This window comes from Scyliorhinus torazame, chromosome 3 (genome assembly GCF_047496885.1).
Source record: "Scyliorhinus torazame isolate Kashiwa2021f chromosome 3, sScyTor2.1, whole genome shotgun sequence".
In the NCBI taxonomy this organism is placed as follows: domain Eukaryota; kingdom Metazoa; phylum Chordata; class Chondrichthyes; order Carcharhiniformes; family Scyliorhinidae; genus Scyliorhinus; species Scyliorhinus torazame.
Genome location: NC_092709.1, coordinates 62,134,032 through 62,150,418, shown reverse-complemented (window position 1 = coordinate 62,150,418; position 16,387 = coordinate 62,134,032). Strand labels below are relative to the sequence as shown.

Below are 16,387 nucleotides of genomic sequence, written 5' to 3'. Positions count from 1 at the left end.
CTTGACCCCCCCCGAGTGAGGAACTCCCATCCTCGTTGCGCCTATCTTCCCGCCATCATCTCTCTGGCGCGGGGGGGGGGGGTGAAAGAGAAACTCCGCGCTTTCTAGAACCATCCCGCCCCCTATGGCGCAGCTCCCCCTACAGCCCCGTTCCCATTCCCCATCCCCCGCCTGTGTCACTTTTCCCCCCCCACCGGCGCCCACATTTCTCAGTGTCCCCCCCTCCCCAATTTACACCTCTATACATCAGCATTGTCGTTTCCCCTCCAACATCAGTCCCTCAGTTCTGGTCCAGTTTCTCTTTTTGAATGAAGGTCCATGCTTCTTCCGACGTTTCAAAATAGTAATGTCTATCCTGGTGCGTGACCCATAATCGCGCCGGCTGCAACATCCCAAACTTTACTTTCTTCTTATGCAGCACCTCCTTGGCTCGATTGAAACTCGCCCTCCTTCTCGCCACCTCCGCACTCCAGTCCTGATACACTCGTATCACCGCATTCTCCCATCTGCTACTCCATGCCTTCTTGGCCCAGCTCAAAACAATCTCTCTGTCGTTGAAGCGGTGAAATCGCACGACCATCGCCCTTGGTGGTTCTCCAGCCTTTGGTCTCCTCGCAGGGACCCGGTGGGCCCATTCCACTTCCAAGGGGCCCGAGAGGGCCTCAGCTCCCATTAGCGAACGTAGCATCGTGCTCGCATAAGCCTCGCCGTCAGCTCCTTCCACTCCCTCGGGGAAACCCAGGATCCGGTTGTTCTTTCTCCTTGATCTATTTTCCAGGACTTCAATTCTTTCGGTGCACTTCTTATGAAGCGCCTCGTGCGTCTGCATTTTGACCGCTAGGCCCAGGATCTCGTCCCCGTTGTCAGTTACCTTCTGCTCCACCACACGGAGCTCTATCTCCTAGGCCTTTTGTGTCTCTTTAAGCCCCTCGATTGCCTGTTACATCGGGGCCAGCACCTCCTTTTTTAGCAGTTCCACACACCGTCTGAGAAATTCATCCTGGTCCGGTCCCCATGTTGCCTGGGTTCCCTCCGACGCCATCTTGTTTCTTTCTTTCCTCTGCCGCTGCCCTCGAGGATCCTCCGTGATCTGGCCACCGCCGCCGATCTTTTTCTTTCACACTGGAGGGGACTCCCTGTTGCTTCAACCCACACCGGGTTTCATCGCAAAAATTTCCCGTTGGGGCTCTTAAAAGAGCCCGGAGGTCCGTCAAAGCTGGAGCCGCCGAAACGTGCGGCTTAGCTGGTCATCGCCGCAACCGGAAGTCCCCATTCCCTCTTTCTAATTATTCTTAACCGTTCCTACAGCACAATGGTGAGTACATTTTAAAAGTACTTCAATGGCTGTAAAGTGCTCCGAGATGTCCCAGAGTTATGAAAAGTATGATGTAAATGCAAAACGTTTTTAAAGTTTATAACCTGTTTTGCTCCCCCCCTCCCAACTTCTTTATGGGTGAAGGACATGTTTACTTTCCCGATTCCCCATGAAAATTGTCCCTCATTGTGAGGATAGACTGAAAATTCTCTCTGAGGTCTCCGTTAATGACTTTCTGTAATGAATAGCTAGAAGGCACACAAGAATGAACCGGTAGTTCAGTACCATCCTGTAATAACAAAGCTGAGATGGAAAACTTTCATGTGGGGACCCAAAGACATAAAATGGCAATTATACGTAGAGAGCTGAATACCTATTACCATGACAATTCCCTAACCCATGTGCACTGTTGTATAGTCATGTATTTCTAGTGCTTCCTCACCACTTGAAGAGATCGATCACATAACAACATTGGCTGTTTGCGAGGCACTCGGGCAGCGTAACATAACAGTCTGTAGTGTTAACATTTTCTGAATAGAGCTTTTCATTTGTTTGCACCTCTGAGGCCCGCAGACTTAATTTTGAAACCACTATATAGACTGGCGACGAGGTAGGCGAACAGCATTTGTCGGCACCCAAAGAGAAATATAAATCATTAAAATCATTGCGACAGACTTCTGGTTGCGGCTATGCAGAGCTAAGTCGCATGTTCGGCAGCTCCTGCTTGGAACGGACTTTTGGGCTCTTTACAGGGCCCCCAACGGAATTTTTTTGACATTTCCCGGAGTGGGAAGAAGACTGCAACATTCCCCTGACAGTGTCCCCCAGGAATGGTATGTCTCTTGGTTACCAGACCCGGCAGAAACAGTAAAAGATTTGGCTTTGGCTGCAGGAAAGACAAAAGCCTCTTCCAGCATGCAGGTGGGTGAAGGGCAAGCTTAAAGGCTTCAAGCTGACTTGAGGGCCTTTATTAAAGGTGAGTTCTAGCAGCAGAGGGAACAACTGTGAAAAGATCTACCAAGGCCATTGAAGAAGCGGGGACGAGGCTTCCGGTGGCGGCCATGGAGGAGTAGGTCGCGCATTCGGCAGCTCACGTCTGGAACGGACTCTCAGACCTTTTTCAGGAGTTTCCACAGACTTTTTGGGGCAGATTGGTGAAGCGAACACTGCCAAAAGGATTCCCTCTCGAGACTTCCGGTTGCGGCTATGCGGAGTTAAGTCGCACATTCGGCGGCTCCCACAAAAACTGACTTTTGGGCTCTTTTCAGGGCTTCCAACGGCACTTTTTCGACATTTCCCGGTGCGGGAAGGAGTTAATAATAGTTCCCCGTCAGTATATGGCTTTAACTAGGAGCGGGGTGACAAACTAGGTGGTGGTGGACCCGAAGAAGAGAGGGAAGAAGGACAAAATGGCGGCGGGCGGAGACCAGGCAGCGTGGAGGCAGTGGGCGGAGGAGCAACAGGAGGGTATCCAGCGCTGCCTCAGAGAGATTAAAACGGACCTGCTAGAGCCGATGAAGGCTTCTATTGATAAGCTGCTGGAGACACAGACGGCCCAGGGGGTGGCGATCCGAGAGGCTCGACAAAAGATCTCTGACAATGAGGATGAGATCTTAGGCCTGGCGGTAAAGGTGGAGGCGCACGAGGCGCTCCACAAGAAATGGTAGGAGCGGTTCGAGGAGATGGGGAATCGGTCGAGGAGAAAGAATCTGAGGATCCTGGGCCTCCCGGAGGGGCTGGAGGGGCTGGGCGTGGGGGCCTATGTGGTCACCTTGTTGAACTCGCTGATGGGAGCGGGGTCCTTCCAGGGGCCCCTGGAGCTGGAAGGAACCCATAGAGTGCTGGCGAGGAGGCCCAAGGCTAGCGAGCCTCCGTGGGCGGTGCTGGTGCGGTTCCATCGGTTCGTCGATCGGGAGTGTGTGCTCAGGTGGGCCAAGAAGGAGAGGAGCAGCAGGTGGGAGAACGCGGAGGTTCGAATATACCAGGACTGGAGTGCGGAGGTGGCGAAGAGGAGGGCCGGGTACAATCGAGCGAAGGCAGTGCTGCACAGGAAGGGGGTGAAGTTTGGCATGTTGCAGCCGGCGCGACTGTGAGTTACCTACAAGGACCGGCACCATTATTTTGAGTCTCCGGAGGAGGCGTGGGCCTTCTGTTCAGGCCGAGAAGCTGGACACAGACTGAGGGTCGGGATGGGTGATTGGGGACTGCGGTGGATATGTTATGCCTATTTTTTGTTCGGGGGGGGGACCTTTGCATTGTTTTGGGTTTCTTTTTCTCTGTGTTTTTCTCTTTCGGGTTGGGGAGGGTGGATGGGGCGGGTTGGGCACTGTTTTGGTTGGTGGCGGGGCCTGGTAGGTGGAGAGTGCGGGCTTTTTTCCCGCGCCAAAGACTGGGGGGGCGGGGCAGGGGCGGGGAAGCGAGGATTGTTTTCCGCGCTTAGAACGGAGGGGGGAGGGGGAGAGCCTGTGGATGGGGAGCGGGAGAGGAGGGTGTGCCACACAATGGGAGGAGTCGAAGGGGAGGTGGGAGTGGCTGGGGTCAGCAGGAGTAAGCTGACTTGCGGAAGTGCAATGGGGGGAGTAAACCAGCTAGGATGGGTCCAAGCCGGGCGGGGAGGGGGGAATCGAGTTGCTGCTGCTAAGGTCAAGGAGGAGCTGGTGCGAGTGGGGGGGTCGAGACGAGGGTATGCCGCTGTGGGGAACGGTCCGGGTGTGGGGTGCGGGCGCGTGGCTGCCCGAGGAGGGGTCATGGCTAGTCGGCGGGGGAGGGGGGCGCGTAGCCCCCTGATCCGGCTGATAACCTGGAATGTAAGGGGACTGAATGGGCCGGTTAAGCGTGTTCGCGCACCTGAAGGGGCTCAAGGCGGATGTGGTTATGCTCCAGGAGACACACCTGAAGGTGGCAGCCCAGGTAAGACTGAGGAAAGGGTGGGTAGGTCAGGTGTTTCATTCGGGGCTAGATGCCAAAAATCGAGGGGTGGCGATCTTGGTGGGAAAGAAGGTGTCGTTCGAGGCGTCGAGCATTGTGGCAGATAATGGCGGTAGGTACATAATGGTAAGTTGCAGGGAGAGAGGATGGTACTGGTCAATGTGTATGCTCCAAACTGGGACGATGCGGGTTTTATGCGGCGTATGTTGGGTCAGATCCCAGACTTGGAAGTGGGAGGCTTGATAATGGGGGGAGACTTTAACACGGTGTTGGATCCGGCACTGGATCGCTCCATGTCTAGGACGGGTAGGAAGCCGGCGGCGGCTGGAGTGCTGAGGGGATTTATGGACCAAATGGGAGGGGTGGACCCTTGGAGATTTGCAAGGCCGGGGGCGAGGGAATTTTCATTCTTCTCACATGTCCTTAAGGCTTATTCTCGAATCGACTTTTTCATTTTGAGTAGGGCGCTGATAGCGAGAATAGAGGATACCGAGTATTCGGCAATAGCCATTTCGGACCACGCCCCGCATTGGGTGGACTTGGAGATGGGGAGGAGAGGGACCAGCGCCCGCTGTGGCGCTTGGAGGTGGGGCTGTTGGCGGATGAGGAGGTGAGCGAGCGGGTCCGAGGAAGTATAGAGAGGTACTTGGAGACCAACGACAACGGGGAGGTCCGAGTGGGGATGGTATGGGAGGCACTGAAGGCGGTGGTGAGGGGAGAGCTGATTAGGGCCCACAAGGAGCGGAGGGAGCGAGGGGAGAGGGAAAGGCTGGCGGGGGAGATGGTGAGGGTAGACAGGAGGTATGCGGAAGAGCCTGAGGAAGGATTGTTGAGGAAGAGGCGCAGCCTCCAGGCCGAATTCGACCTGGTGACCACCAGGAAGGCGGAGGTGCAGTGGAGGAAGGCCCAGGGGGCGGTCTATGAGTATGGGGAAAAGGCAAGCCGGATGCTGGCGCATCAGCTTCGGAAGCAGACGCAGCTAGGGAGATCGGGGGAGTTAAGGACAGGGGAGGGAGCGTGGTGCGGAGTGGGGTTGGCATCAATGGGGTCTTCAGGGACTTTTACGAAGAATTGCACCGATCTGAGCCCCCACGGGAGGAGGGAGGGTTGGGCCGTTTCCTGGACCAATTGAGGTTTCCAAAGGTGGAAGAGGGACTGGTGGCGGGACTGGGGGCCCCGATTGAGCTGGAGGAGCTGATCAAAGGGATAGGAAGCATGCAGGCGGGGAAGGCACTGGGGCCGGATGGTTTCCCGGTCGAGTTCTATAAAAAATATATGGACCTGTTGGGCCCGCTGTTAGTTAGGACCTTTAATGAGGCAAGGGAGGTGGGGGCTTTACCCCCGACGATGTCCCGGGCACTGATCTCCTTGATCCTGAAGCGGGACAAGGATCCCCTGCAATGTGGGTCTTACAGACCGATTTCCTTGCTAAATGTAGATGCCAAGGTGCTGGCGAAGGTCTTCGCCACGAGGATTGAGGATTGTGTGCTGCAGATCATCCATGAAGACCAGACGGGGTTTGTGAAGGGGAGACAGTTGAATGCGAATGTGCGGAGGCTTTTGAACGTTATCAAGATGCCGGCGAGAGAGGGGGAGGCGGAGATAGTGGTGGCGATGGACGATGAGAAAGCCTTCGATAGGGTAGAGTGGGGGTCCCTGTGGGAGGTGCTGAAGAGGTTCGGGTTTGGGGAGGGTTTTTTCAGGTGGTTTAGGCTGTTGTATGAGGTCCCGATGGCGAGTGTGGCCACAAATAGGAGGAGGTCCGAGTACTTTTGGTTGCACCGAGGAACGAGACAGGGGTGTCCCCTGTCCCCCCTGCTCTTCGCACTGGCGATTGAACCCCTGGCTATGGCACTGAGACGAGGAACTGGAGGGGGTTGGTGCGAGGTGGGGAGGAGCATAGGGTGTCATTTTATGCGGACGACCTGCTGCTGTATGTGGCGGACCCGGTGGGAGGAATGCCAGAGGTAATGAGGATCCTTAGGGAATTCGGGGATTTTCCGGGGTACAAGCTCAATATGGGGAAGAGCGAGCTGTTCGTAGTTCAGCTAGGGGACCAGGAGAGCGGGATTGGCAGGCTCCCACTAAAAAGGGCGGAGAGGAGCTTCAGATATTTGGGTGTCCAGGTAGCCAGGAGCTGGGGGGCCCTGCATAGGCTTAACTTTACAAGGCTGGTGGAGCAAATGGAGGAGGAGTTCAAGAGGTGGGATGCGTTGCCGGTGTCCTTGGCGGGTAGGGTGCAGTCAATCAAAATGACGGTGCTCCCAAGGTTTCTGTTCCTGTTCCAGTGCCTCCCCGTGTTTATCGTGAAGGCTTTTTTCAGGCGGGTTAACAGGAGTATAATGGGGTTTGTGTGGGCACGAGGGACTCCGAGGGTGATAAGGGTGTTCCTGGAGTGGAGCAGAGGTAGGGGGGCTGGCGCTGCCCCACCTCTGTGGGTACTACTGGGCCGCCAATGCGACGATGGTGCACAAGTGGGTGATGGAGGGGAGGGGGCTGCATGGAAGAGGCTGGAGACGGCATCCTGTGTGGGTACGAGTCTGGGGGCGCTGGCAACGGCGCCGCTGCCGCTCCTTCCAAGGAGGTATACCACGAGCCCGGTGGTGGTGGCGGCCCTCAAAATTTGGGGGCAGTGGAGGCGGCATAGGGGGAAAGTTGGGGCCTCGGCGTGGACCCCATTACGGGGGAACCACCGGTTCGCCCCGGGAAGAACAGGTGGAGGGTTTCTGGGGTGGCACAGGGCAGGGATACGAAAGCTGGGGGACCTGTTTGTGGACGGGAAGTTCGCGAGCTTGGGTGAGCTAGAGGAGAAGTACGGGCTCCCCCCGGGGAATACCTTCAGGTACTTACAGGTAAGGGCGTTTGCCAGAAGGCAGGGGGTGGAATTCCCGCGGCTACTGCCACACACAGTACAAGACAGGGTGCTCTCGGGGGGGTGGGTGGGAGTGGGGAAGATCTCGGAAACTGACCAGGTGATGCAGGAGGACGAGGAGGCCTTGGTGGTGGAGTTGAAAGGTAAGTGGGAGGAGGAGTTGGGAGAGGAGATCGAAGAGGGGACGTGGGCAGATGCCCTAGGGAGGGTGAACTCTTCCTCTTCGTGCGCGAGGCTCAGCCTCATACAGTTTAAGGTGCTGCACAGGGCACACATGACCAGGACAAGGATGAGACGGTTCTTTGGGGGTGAGGACAGGTGTGTTAGGTGCTCAGGGAGCCCAGCAAATCACACCCATATGTTCTGGGCATGCCCAGCGCTGGAGGAATTTTGGAAGGGCGTAGCGAGGACGGTGTCGAGGGTGGTAGGATCCAGGGTCAAACCGGGCTGGGGGCTTGCAATATTTGGGGTGGCAGAGGAGCCGGAAGTGCAGGAGGCGAAAGAGGCCGGAATTCTGGCCTTTGCGTCCCTGGTAGCCCGGTGAAGGATTCTCCTTCAGTGGAAAGATGCGATGCCCCCAAGCGTGGAATTCTGGATCAGCGATATGGCAGGGTTCATTAAATTGGAGAGGGTGAAATTCGCCTTGAGAGGGTCGGTACAAGGGTTCTTTAGGCGGTGGCAACCGTTCTTAGACTTTCTGGCAGAACGGTAGACATTGGTCAATGGCAGCAGCAGCTCGGGGGGCGGGGGGGGGTGGGCGTTACTTTATTTTTGTTTATGTTATTTACACTGGAGGGTCTGAGGGGGTGTATACACCTGTTGTGTTAAGTCGGGGTGTTAATGTTAATTTATTATTTATGTACAGGGGGGAGGGGTTTGGGGGGTTGCTTTTTTAGATTGTGTTTTGTACTTAACCCTGTTGGGTTCTTTTTTCTTTCTCATTTTGTTATTGATATTTTATGAAAACCTTTAATAAAAATGATTTTAAAAAAAAAATCATTGCTACATGAAAGCTAGCGATAGGGGAGCCAAACACCAAAGGAACCAGAAAAATCAGCAAAGAATCTGAAGAAAACCACTTTGCAAAGAAGCTCGTCTCATGCTCTGCCCGAAATGATCCATAATAGCACCGGGAGCACCATGAGTAGCAAGTACGCTGCAACAACAAATTTAGAGATGGGGGTGCAATAAAACATGAAAGGAAAACAGGCTGAACTTGGGTTGTGGCTTATTTTGGGGAGAAAGGAAGCAAGAGAGTGTTAAAAATTCATGGCACATTGTGCACACACAGGTCCTTCTAGAGTAAAAAATTGAAGGCGTTCTTAGCGCCGTGGGACCGTTTGATCAGAATATATAGCGATGGAACTCATATACAGAAAGATTTGACTATTTTGCCCAAGCGAGCAAGATAGCAACAGATAGAAAAGTTCCAACATACGTGCGTATAATGGTTGGGGGCGGGGGGCACAATTAGCCTCTTGAGGTGCCTGCTGCAGCCAGGAAAGCCAACCACAAAAACCTACGATTAAATAGTTGAAATATTGCAGGGTTACAATTCATCGAAACCTTTAGTCATCGCAGAAGGGTTCAGGTTTCATAAGTGTAATCAAGAAGAAGGTGAACGAATTGCAGTTTGTAGCTACCCTGAAAAGACTGGCTGAAAACTGTGAATCAGGGAATGTGTTAAACGGTACCATCAGAGATAGATTAGTCTGCGTTTTAAGGAGCTATTCAAAGGCAGTTGTTAACCAAAAGCAAGCTGACCTTAAAGAAAGCTTGGGGAGTTGCTGTGCCCATGGAATTTGCAGCCAACAAAAGCTGTTGAGTTTGAACCAAGAATTCCACCGAAACTCGAACACAGACACAGACTCGCACTTGCCATGGGTGTACAAAAACCGGGCATTCAGCAGCAGATGTTTGGTGCAAGACCATCATACGCAGAAATTGTGGCAGAAACAGCCACATTGCACATGCTTGTTGGAAAGAGAAGCAAGTTTCAGGCAAAAGTTTCAAAAAGCAGGAGTCAAATATGGGAAACTGAATAAAGGAAAACGCGTCCATGTGGTACAAAAGGGAAGTGAGTAGGAATTCAATTCACATTCCGAAGACGATCTGTCATTAAATGTACTAGCTATTGCTACTGCAACAAACTGATATTGGGTCACTCCAGTACTGGATGGTCAGCTGGTGGGTTTGGGTTTGGGTTTGGATTTTATTTATTGTCACGTGTACCGAGGTACAGTGTAAAGTATGTTTCTGCGAGCAGCTCAGCAGATCATTAAGTACATGAAAAGAAAAGGAAATAAAAGAAAATACATAATAGGGCAACACAGGGTACACATTGTAACTACATAAACACCGGCATCGGGTGAAGCATACAGGGGTGTAGTGTTAATGAGGTCAGTCCATAAGAGGGTCATTTAGGAGTCTGGTAACAGCGGGGAAGACGCTGTTTTTGAGAAGATGATGAAGATGGAGGTGGACACTGGGGCTGCATCTCACTGGTGCTGGAGACTATCAAGAAAAGCTCTGACATATTGCTCTGCAATGTTAAAAATCTACAATTGAGAAGTGTCTCCTTTGAGGGGCTGTATTGATGTAACAGTGCAATTAAATGGACAGACGGCAGATTTGTCCTTGCACATAGTAAAGGAAATTATCCAACACTAATGTGTTCACACTAATGTGAAGAACTTGGCTGGAAAAGATCAGATTAAACTGGGCCCAAGATAAATCTCATGATAGATTCCGAATCAGGCCAACCCAAAATCTTGAAGAAACATGGCATTGTCTTCAACAGTGAGCTGGGAAGTGTGAAGGATATCTCAGTAAAGCTGAAGATCAAGGTAGAAAATCAGGTGAGCTGCTTAATGGCTAGGTAAGTGCCACATGCAATCAGACCCAAGGTATAGGTAGAATTAGAATGGCTGGTCAGAATGGGAGTCCTTGAACCCTTTAGCGTGAGTGATTGGGCTACGCCAATAGTACCCATGATGAAAAAGACGGTTCTGTACACATTTGTGGTACTTTTAAAATCATTATTAATTCTGTACTGTATGCATAACAATATCCTTTGCCCTTGGTTGATGACTTATTCGATGGGTTGGCTGGAGGCCAATACATCAGTAAAATTGACCTTAGTCAGGCATATCTTCAAATGAACATGGATCCGGATTCACAATAGTTCTTGACGATTTTGACATGAAAAAGGTTATTTCAATAAAAAAATTACCATTTAGCATCATTTTCACACCAGCGAGCTATGGACCACATTTTAAGCAGATTAGACACAGTCCAGTGTTACTTAGATTACATCTTAGTTACTGGAAAGAATTAGGAAGAACATCTCTGCAACCTAGATGCTACATTCCAGAGATCAGAAGATTGTGGAATGAGAGTCCGAAAAGACAGAAGTGAATTGTTTCAATCTTCAGTTGAATATCTGGCACATGTCGTCGATGCCAAGGGACTGCATAAACCGCCCATCCGCACCTCAGAATGTGAACCAATTCTGATCTGCCTTAGGTGTACTATATAATTATGGCAGAATTGTCCCTAATCTGGCTACTATTCTAAAACCCTTACTCAATTTACTGTGGGATGTGGGTGAATCAATGTGAGAGAGCATTCAAGCAGGCCATTGGTCCTCAAGTCAGAAGTCCTGACACATTTTGATCCAAATTTACTCCTGCAATTGGCATGTGATGCCAACCTTATGGGGTTGGACAGTGGTCTTCTACATAATGCCCACAGGTGAAGAGAAGCCAATAACCTTCCCATCGAAGACCTTGAATAAGGTTGAAAGCAATTACGTGTAGATAGAGAAAGAAGCCTTAGGAATCATTTTTGGCATTAAATGGATCTACCAATTCCTGTATGGGAGAAAATTCACTTTATAGATGGACCACCATATCAGGATTCCACCAATGGCAGCGAGGACACCAAGGTCCGGGCATAAATTAGGAGAGGGGAATGTGCAACTGGACCTGGGTTGTCCTCGTCCACCAGTCACTGAAGGTAAGCATACAGGTACAGCAGGCGGTAAAGAAGGCAAATGGTATGTTTGCCTTCATTGCAAGAGGATTTGAGCACAGGAGCAAGAATGCCTTGCTGCAATTATATCGGGCTTTGGTGAGGCCACACCTGGAATATTGTGCGCAGTTTTGGTCTCCTTATCTGAGGAAGGATGTTCTTGCAATAAAGGGAGTGCAGCGAAGGTTTATCAGACAGATTTCTGGGATAGCGGGACTGGCGTATGAGGAGAGACTAAGTCAGTTAGGATTGTATTCGCTGGAGTTCAGAAGACTGAGGGGGGAATCTCATAGAAACCTATAAAGTTCCAACAGGACTAGACAGGGTAGATCCAAGAAGGATATTCCAGATGGTGGGTGTGGCGAGAACCAGGGCACAGTCTGAGGATACGGATAGACCATTTAGGACAGAGATGAGGAGAAATTTCTTCAACCAGAGAGTGGTGAGCCTGTGGAATCTATTACCACAGGTGAGGCCAAAACATTGTCTGCGGAATTCTCCGTCGACCCTGCATTTCTGCGTACCCATGCCCGTGCTTTTCCTGATGGTGTGGGGTGGGCCACAATGGGAAACCTCATTGGCAGGCTGTGGGAACGGAGAATCCCACTGCCAGGGAGGGCACGCCGTGCAGGACAATGAGGCTAGCGGGACGGAGAATCCCGATCTGTATGTTTTCAAGACGCAGATAGATATCGCACTTGGGGCGAAGGGGACAAAGGCTATGGGGGGAAAGCGGGATTAGGATGATCAGTCATTATCATAATGAATGGTGGGGCAGGCTTGAAGGGCCAAATGGCCTCATCCTACTCCTATGATCTATGATTCTATGTGCTCATCTTGCACAAAAGTGCGGAACCTGCCACTCTTAGCTCCATTACACCTGTGGGAATGACCAGAAGAGGCCTGGCAACGGGTACATATTGCTTATGCCAGACCTTTTAAAAGGCGTATATTTCTCATTGTAGTCAAGGCTCAATGACCTGAAGTTAACATCATGAAGTCACCGTCAGCAGAGAAAGCAATTGAGAGATTGGGTGAAACTTTTAGCAGATTTGGTTACCGTTAACAACTCATGAGCGATAATCGGCCACAGTTCATTTCACAAGAGTTCGTACACGACTTGAAGAAGAGTGGATTCAACACATACGATCGCTCCTTATCATCCTGCCACAAATGGGCTAGCAGAACAATGAAACATTTGTCAAGGGTAACTAGAGAACAAGGTCTATTGTCTCAAAGTTTGAGCCAATTCCTGCTCACGTACAGGAATACTGCGCACTCAACAACCCAGGTTTCTCCAGCGTTGTAATGGTTAAACATCAACTATGCACAGCATTCGATTCGCTTAAATCATCCAAGACTAAATAAATTGCTGAAGAAAAAGCAGCAGGATCAGGCCATACGACGGGGTAGCAAGGCGAGACGTTGTATTTTTCACCAGGATCAAGATGTTCTGGCAAGGAACTATACCACACGTGAAAAGTGGATTCCTGCCACCATTTTAGCACAGAAAGGACCAGTCACCTACATCATACAAACCCAAGACAATGTAATATGGAGGATAAATGCAGATCAACTTTTGGTGACCAGCACCAATCTGCTAGAGACAGAACCAACAAAAGAGTCCAAATCAAGCTGTGCCAGCGACGACTTGAACCTTCCTGAGGTCCTGACACTAATCGAGCGAATTGGGGAAAGCAGTACCCCAATTGAGAACCAGACACCGAGTCAACCTCAGAACTCTATGTTGAACACTAATATGGCCATGGACGACATCCAAGCCAAGGCAAAGACACCAGAGTTGCAGCAAGCACTAAAAGACAAACGGCTGAGGTTCGCTGACAACCGCACAGAAAACGATGACATCTGAAGCGTCTGACGTATTGACTGTTGTTGTTGATTGATTGAACATGTTGCTAATTGATTATTGATGTTTTACTGTTGATTGTGTCTGGGACCTTTGATTTAAAGAGGGAGAAAAGGCTGTGTATTCATGATATTTCTAGTGCTTCCACACTTGCTAGTGGACCTTGCCTTGCAGTGGAACAGGGGCACTTTAAGAGACCGATCACATGATGCCATAGCCATTTGCGTCGGCAATTGGGCAGTGTAACATAGCAGCCTATAGTGCTCACAATCTTCTTAATAAAGCTCTTTGAGTGAACCTATAAGGCATGCAGACTTAATTTTTAAACCACCACATACACAAATCATTAAACATTAGTCTACAGTACAAAAGGTAATCAAAAGGCTAATTGAATGTTGGCCTTTATTTCAAGAGCAAGTGCAAAAGAAAGGAGCTTATGCTCCAGTTGTACAGAGTCTTGGTCAGATTCCACCTGGAATATTGCGATTGATTTTGGGAACCGAACCAAAGAAATTCTTTTTGGGTCTTAGAAGGGGTACAGCACAGATTTGTCAAAGCTTAAAGCCAGAGCTTAAAGGGAAAAGTTATGCGAACTGACTGCATAAACGTAGCTTGGATTTCCTTAAGTATAGATGATTGAGGAATGATCCCAACAGATATTTATAATGATAACGGGATTCAATGGGGTAATCTCAGAGAAGATATTTCGTCTGGAGGGAGAATAATTAAAGCTAGGCTATTTAGCAGCAAAATTAGGAAGACCTTTGTGCGGTCAGGATATTGAGGGATATTAAAATATGAGTAAATGGAATTGACATCAGACATAATCTATCGGGAAAAGGGCTGAATGTCCTACTTTAAGAAAGCCAGACAAATTGCCGTGTTCAGTTGTCAGCCTGCCTGGCGTCAGCTTTTGCAGTTATCATGCTGAGCTGCATCATCCCAGAACGGGGGAACCTTAATGATTCAGCCTTCTCTTGCTGGTCATTTTGAAGCTTTTCAAGAAACAGCTTTAAATTGGCAATTTTACTCAGAAGGTTAATGGAGAATCAAGAATATGCAGGACAGATGTTTTTCGGAACACTCAGTTAGGACGTTAGGAGCACTTTTAACTATCATGCAGATAATGGATCACTTAGATCCCAATCACCTCCTGTCAATTTTAAGAACTGTGTCTCATGCAATTGGCAAACTGTTCACCCTAAACGGAGTTTCTGTTGCAGTTTGTCTCGTGCAGGGTGGCACATAATGCAAAGACCCCAAAACTGACAATAAGATATTCTGAGGGGGAGGGGCGATGGTAGAAGGGGTGACACCGAGGAGCAGTAGCAGTCAAAATTATTCTTGTGGAGGGGAGAGGAACACTCTGGATCCTTCTGCTTTCACAAGAGTAATTTCCGATTTACCCCTTTGGGGCCTCTTTCATCACTTTGACCACCAGGTTTTACTGAGCAGAACATCCATGGCCCATGCTCTACCCAGTAGGTGCTCAAAATTGCACCCCATCTAAGCATTGCTGAATGAGGCTGCCACACAAGTTCAAATGGTGGAGGAGGGGGAACAGACAATGTAAAGTCAATTGCCACAAATCCAACCCTGTTTTCACCAGGCAGAGGGAATTAAAATTGCTCCTGGTGATAGGGCAAAAAGCAATGTGCTTTATTCTACATCTATCCATATCTATACATGCTCTTGCAATGCTGACACTGGTGATTTGATTAACACTGATATCTATCATTCTGCCAAGCAAAAGAAACATTCTATTCTGAAAAGCGTTCTGTTGATAAGATTTTCTCTTTAAGTAATCAAATTTAACCGAAGGTCAAGAGTTTGGCAGTGTTGAGAGAGACACATTGGTGGAGCCGTTCGGAGCACCTGCAAATTGCAGCACCAAGCAATAAGAAGTACATTCAATTTCCCAACTCCGGTAACTTTCCACTTTACATCAGGATACCTCTGCATATGGAACAGGGAGATGGTCAGTGTGGCCTCACTATTAGTCTTGTACACCTTGCAGGAGTTGATTTAGAGTAGCATTGGTGGAGGGCTGAAAGCAGGACCTGTGCCTGCCTTTTCACACACAGTTGGTAAGTGGTCTAGGGAACCCAGAAAAGGGAAGAGAACTAGAGGAGTATTATTATATTATAACAATATAAAATAAATTAACAAAATTTGTACTCACGTTGTGAAGGCAGGATTTACTTTTGCACCAAGATAGTAGGAATACAGGATAAACATCCCGATCATGAAAGCAAGAAACACCATAATAAAAATGACCATGAATTTGAATATGTCTTTCACTGTCCTTCCAAGGGAAATTTGTAATGGACCAAAGCTTTCGTTTGCAGGCAGGATATAAGCGATTCGTGAAAAACTAAGGACAACAGCTATTGCATAGAGGCCTTCAGATATGATCTGAGGATCGGAAGGAACCCATCTATCTCTGGCTAAAAAGAAAAGAGAAAAATTGTTAGGGGAAGAATTATTAAGTGTAACTCGCCAGCTTCAATCATTGTAGAGTCCATCCCTTTAAGGAAATCAGAATCATTTCTGCATTATATCCTAAAATCATACAAAAAATATAGTATTTCATTTTTAAGATTCTGACTGTAATCACAGACAAAATAAAGAATTGGTAAAACCCATTAGGTAGTCACAGAGAAGAATGGACAGTAAATGCTGAAGCGAGAAACATGGTTAGTGTTTCAAATCAATGAACTTTCATCAGAGCTGGCCAGGCCATCAACATGAAATGTTAACCCTACGATTCCCTCTCCACAAATTCTGCCTTACTGACTGAGTGTTTGCTTAATTTTCTGCTTTTATTTCAGATCTGTTTTGGGGAGAATAATAGATATGCAAAAAGATATGCATTGAGCAAAACGGGTTAAGATGTCTGTAATTTGAGAGCCATGCGGCAGAGGAAAATATATAGAATCATAGAATCCCGACAGTGCAGAAGGCCATTCAGCCCAGCGAGACTGCACCAACCCTCTGGAAGAGCACCCACCCTATCTCCGTAATTCTTTAACGCCACTTAAACTGCACATCTTTGGACACTAAGCGGCAATTTAGCATGGCCTGTCCACCCAACCTGCATATCTTTGGATGTGGGAGGAAACCCACGCAGACACGGGGATAATGTGCAAACTCCACACAGACAGTCACCCAAAGCCGGAATTGAACCTGGGTCCCTGGCGCTGTGAGGCAGCAGTGCTAACCACTGTATCACCGTGCCGCCCATACAGTGGGAACGGAAGTCCCATCTGCTCCCAATCAATGCTCATTTGCAAATGAAATAGCAACGAGCCAGTTGGATTTGGTGGGAATGTGTTCCCCCCTCCAACTCTCCGGATGAGAGGCGCTAAATGCT

The 16,387-nt window shown here is 49.3% G+C and overlaps 1 protein-coding gene across 1 annotated transcript in view; it reads right to left on the bottom strand.

Annotated features, from left to right (window-relative positions):
- LOC140408472 (short transient receptor potential channel 3-like) overlaps positions 1-16,387 on the bottom strand; it is a 234,142-nt gene that overhangs the window by 39,630 nt on the left and 178,125 nt on the right. Inside the window, exon 8 of the mRNA XM_072495720.1 lies at positions 15,197-15,461. Coding sequence (XP_072351821.1) covers positions 15,197-15,461 — 265 coding nt within the window. The remainder of the gene's footprint in view (positions 1-15,196; positions 15,462-16,387) is intronic.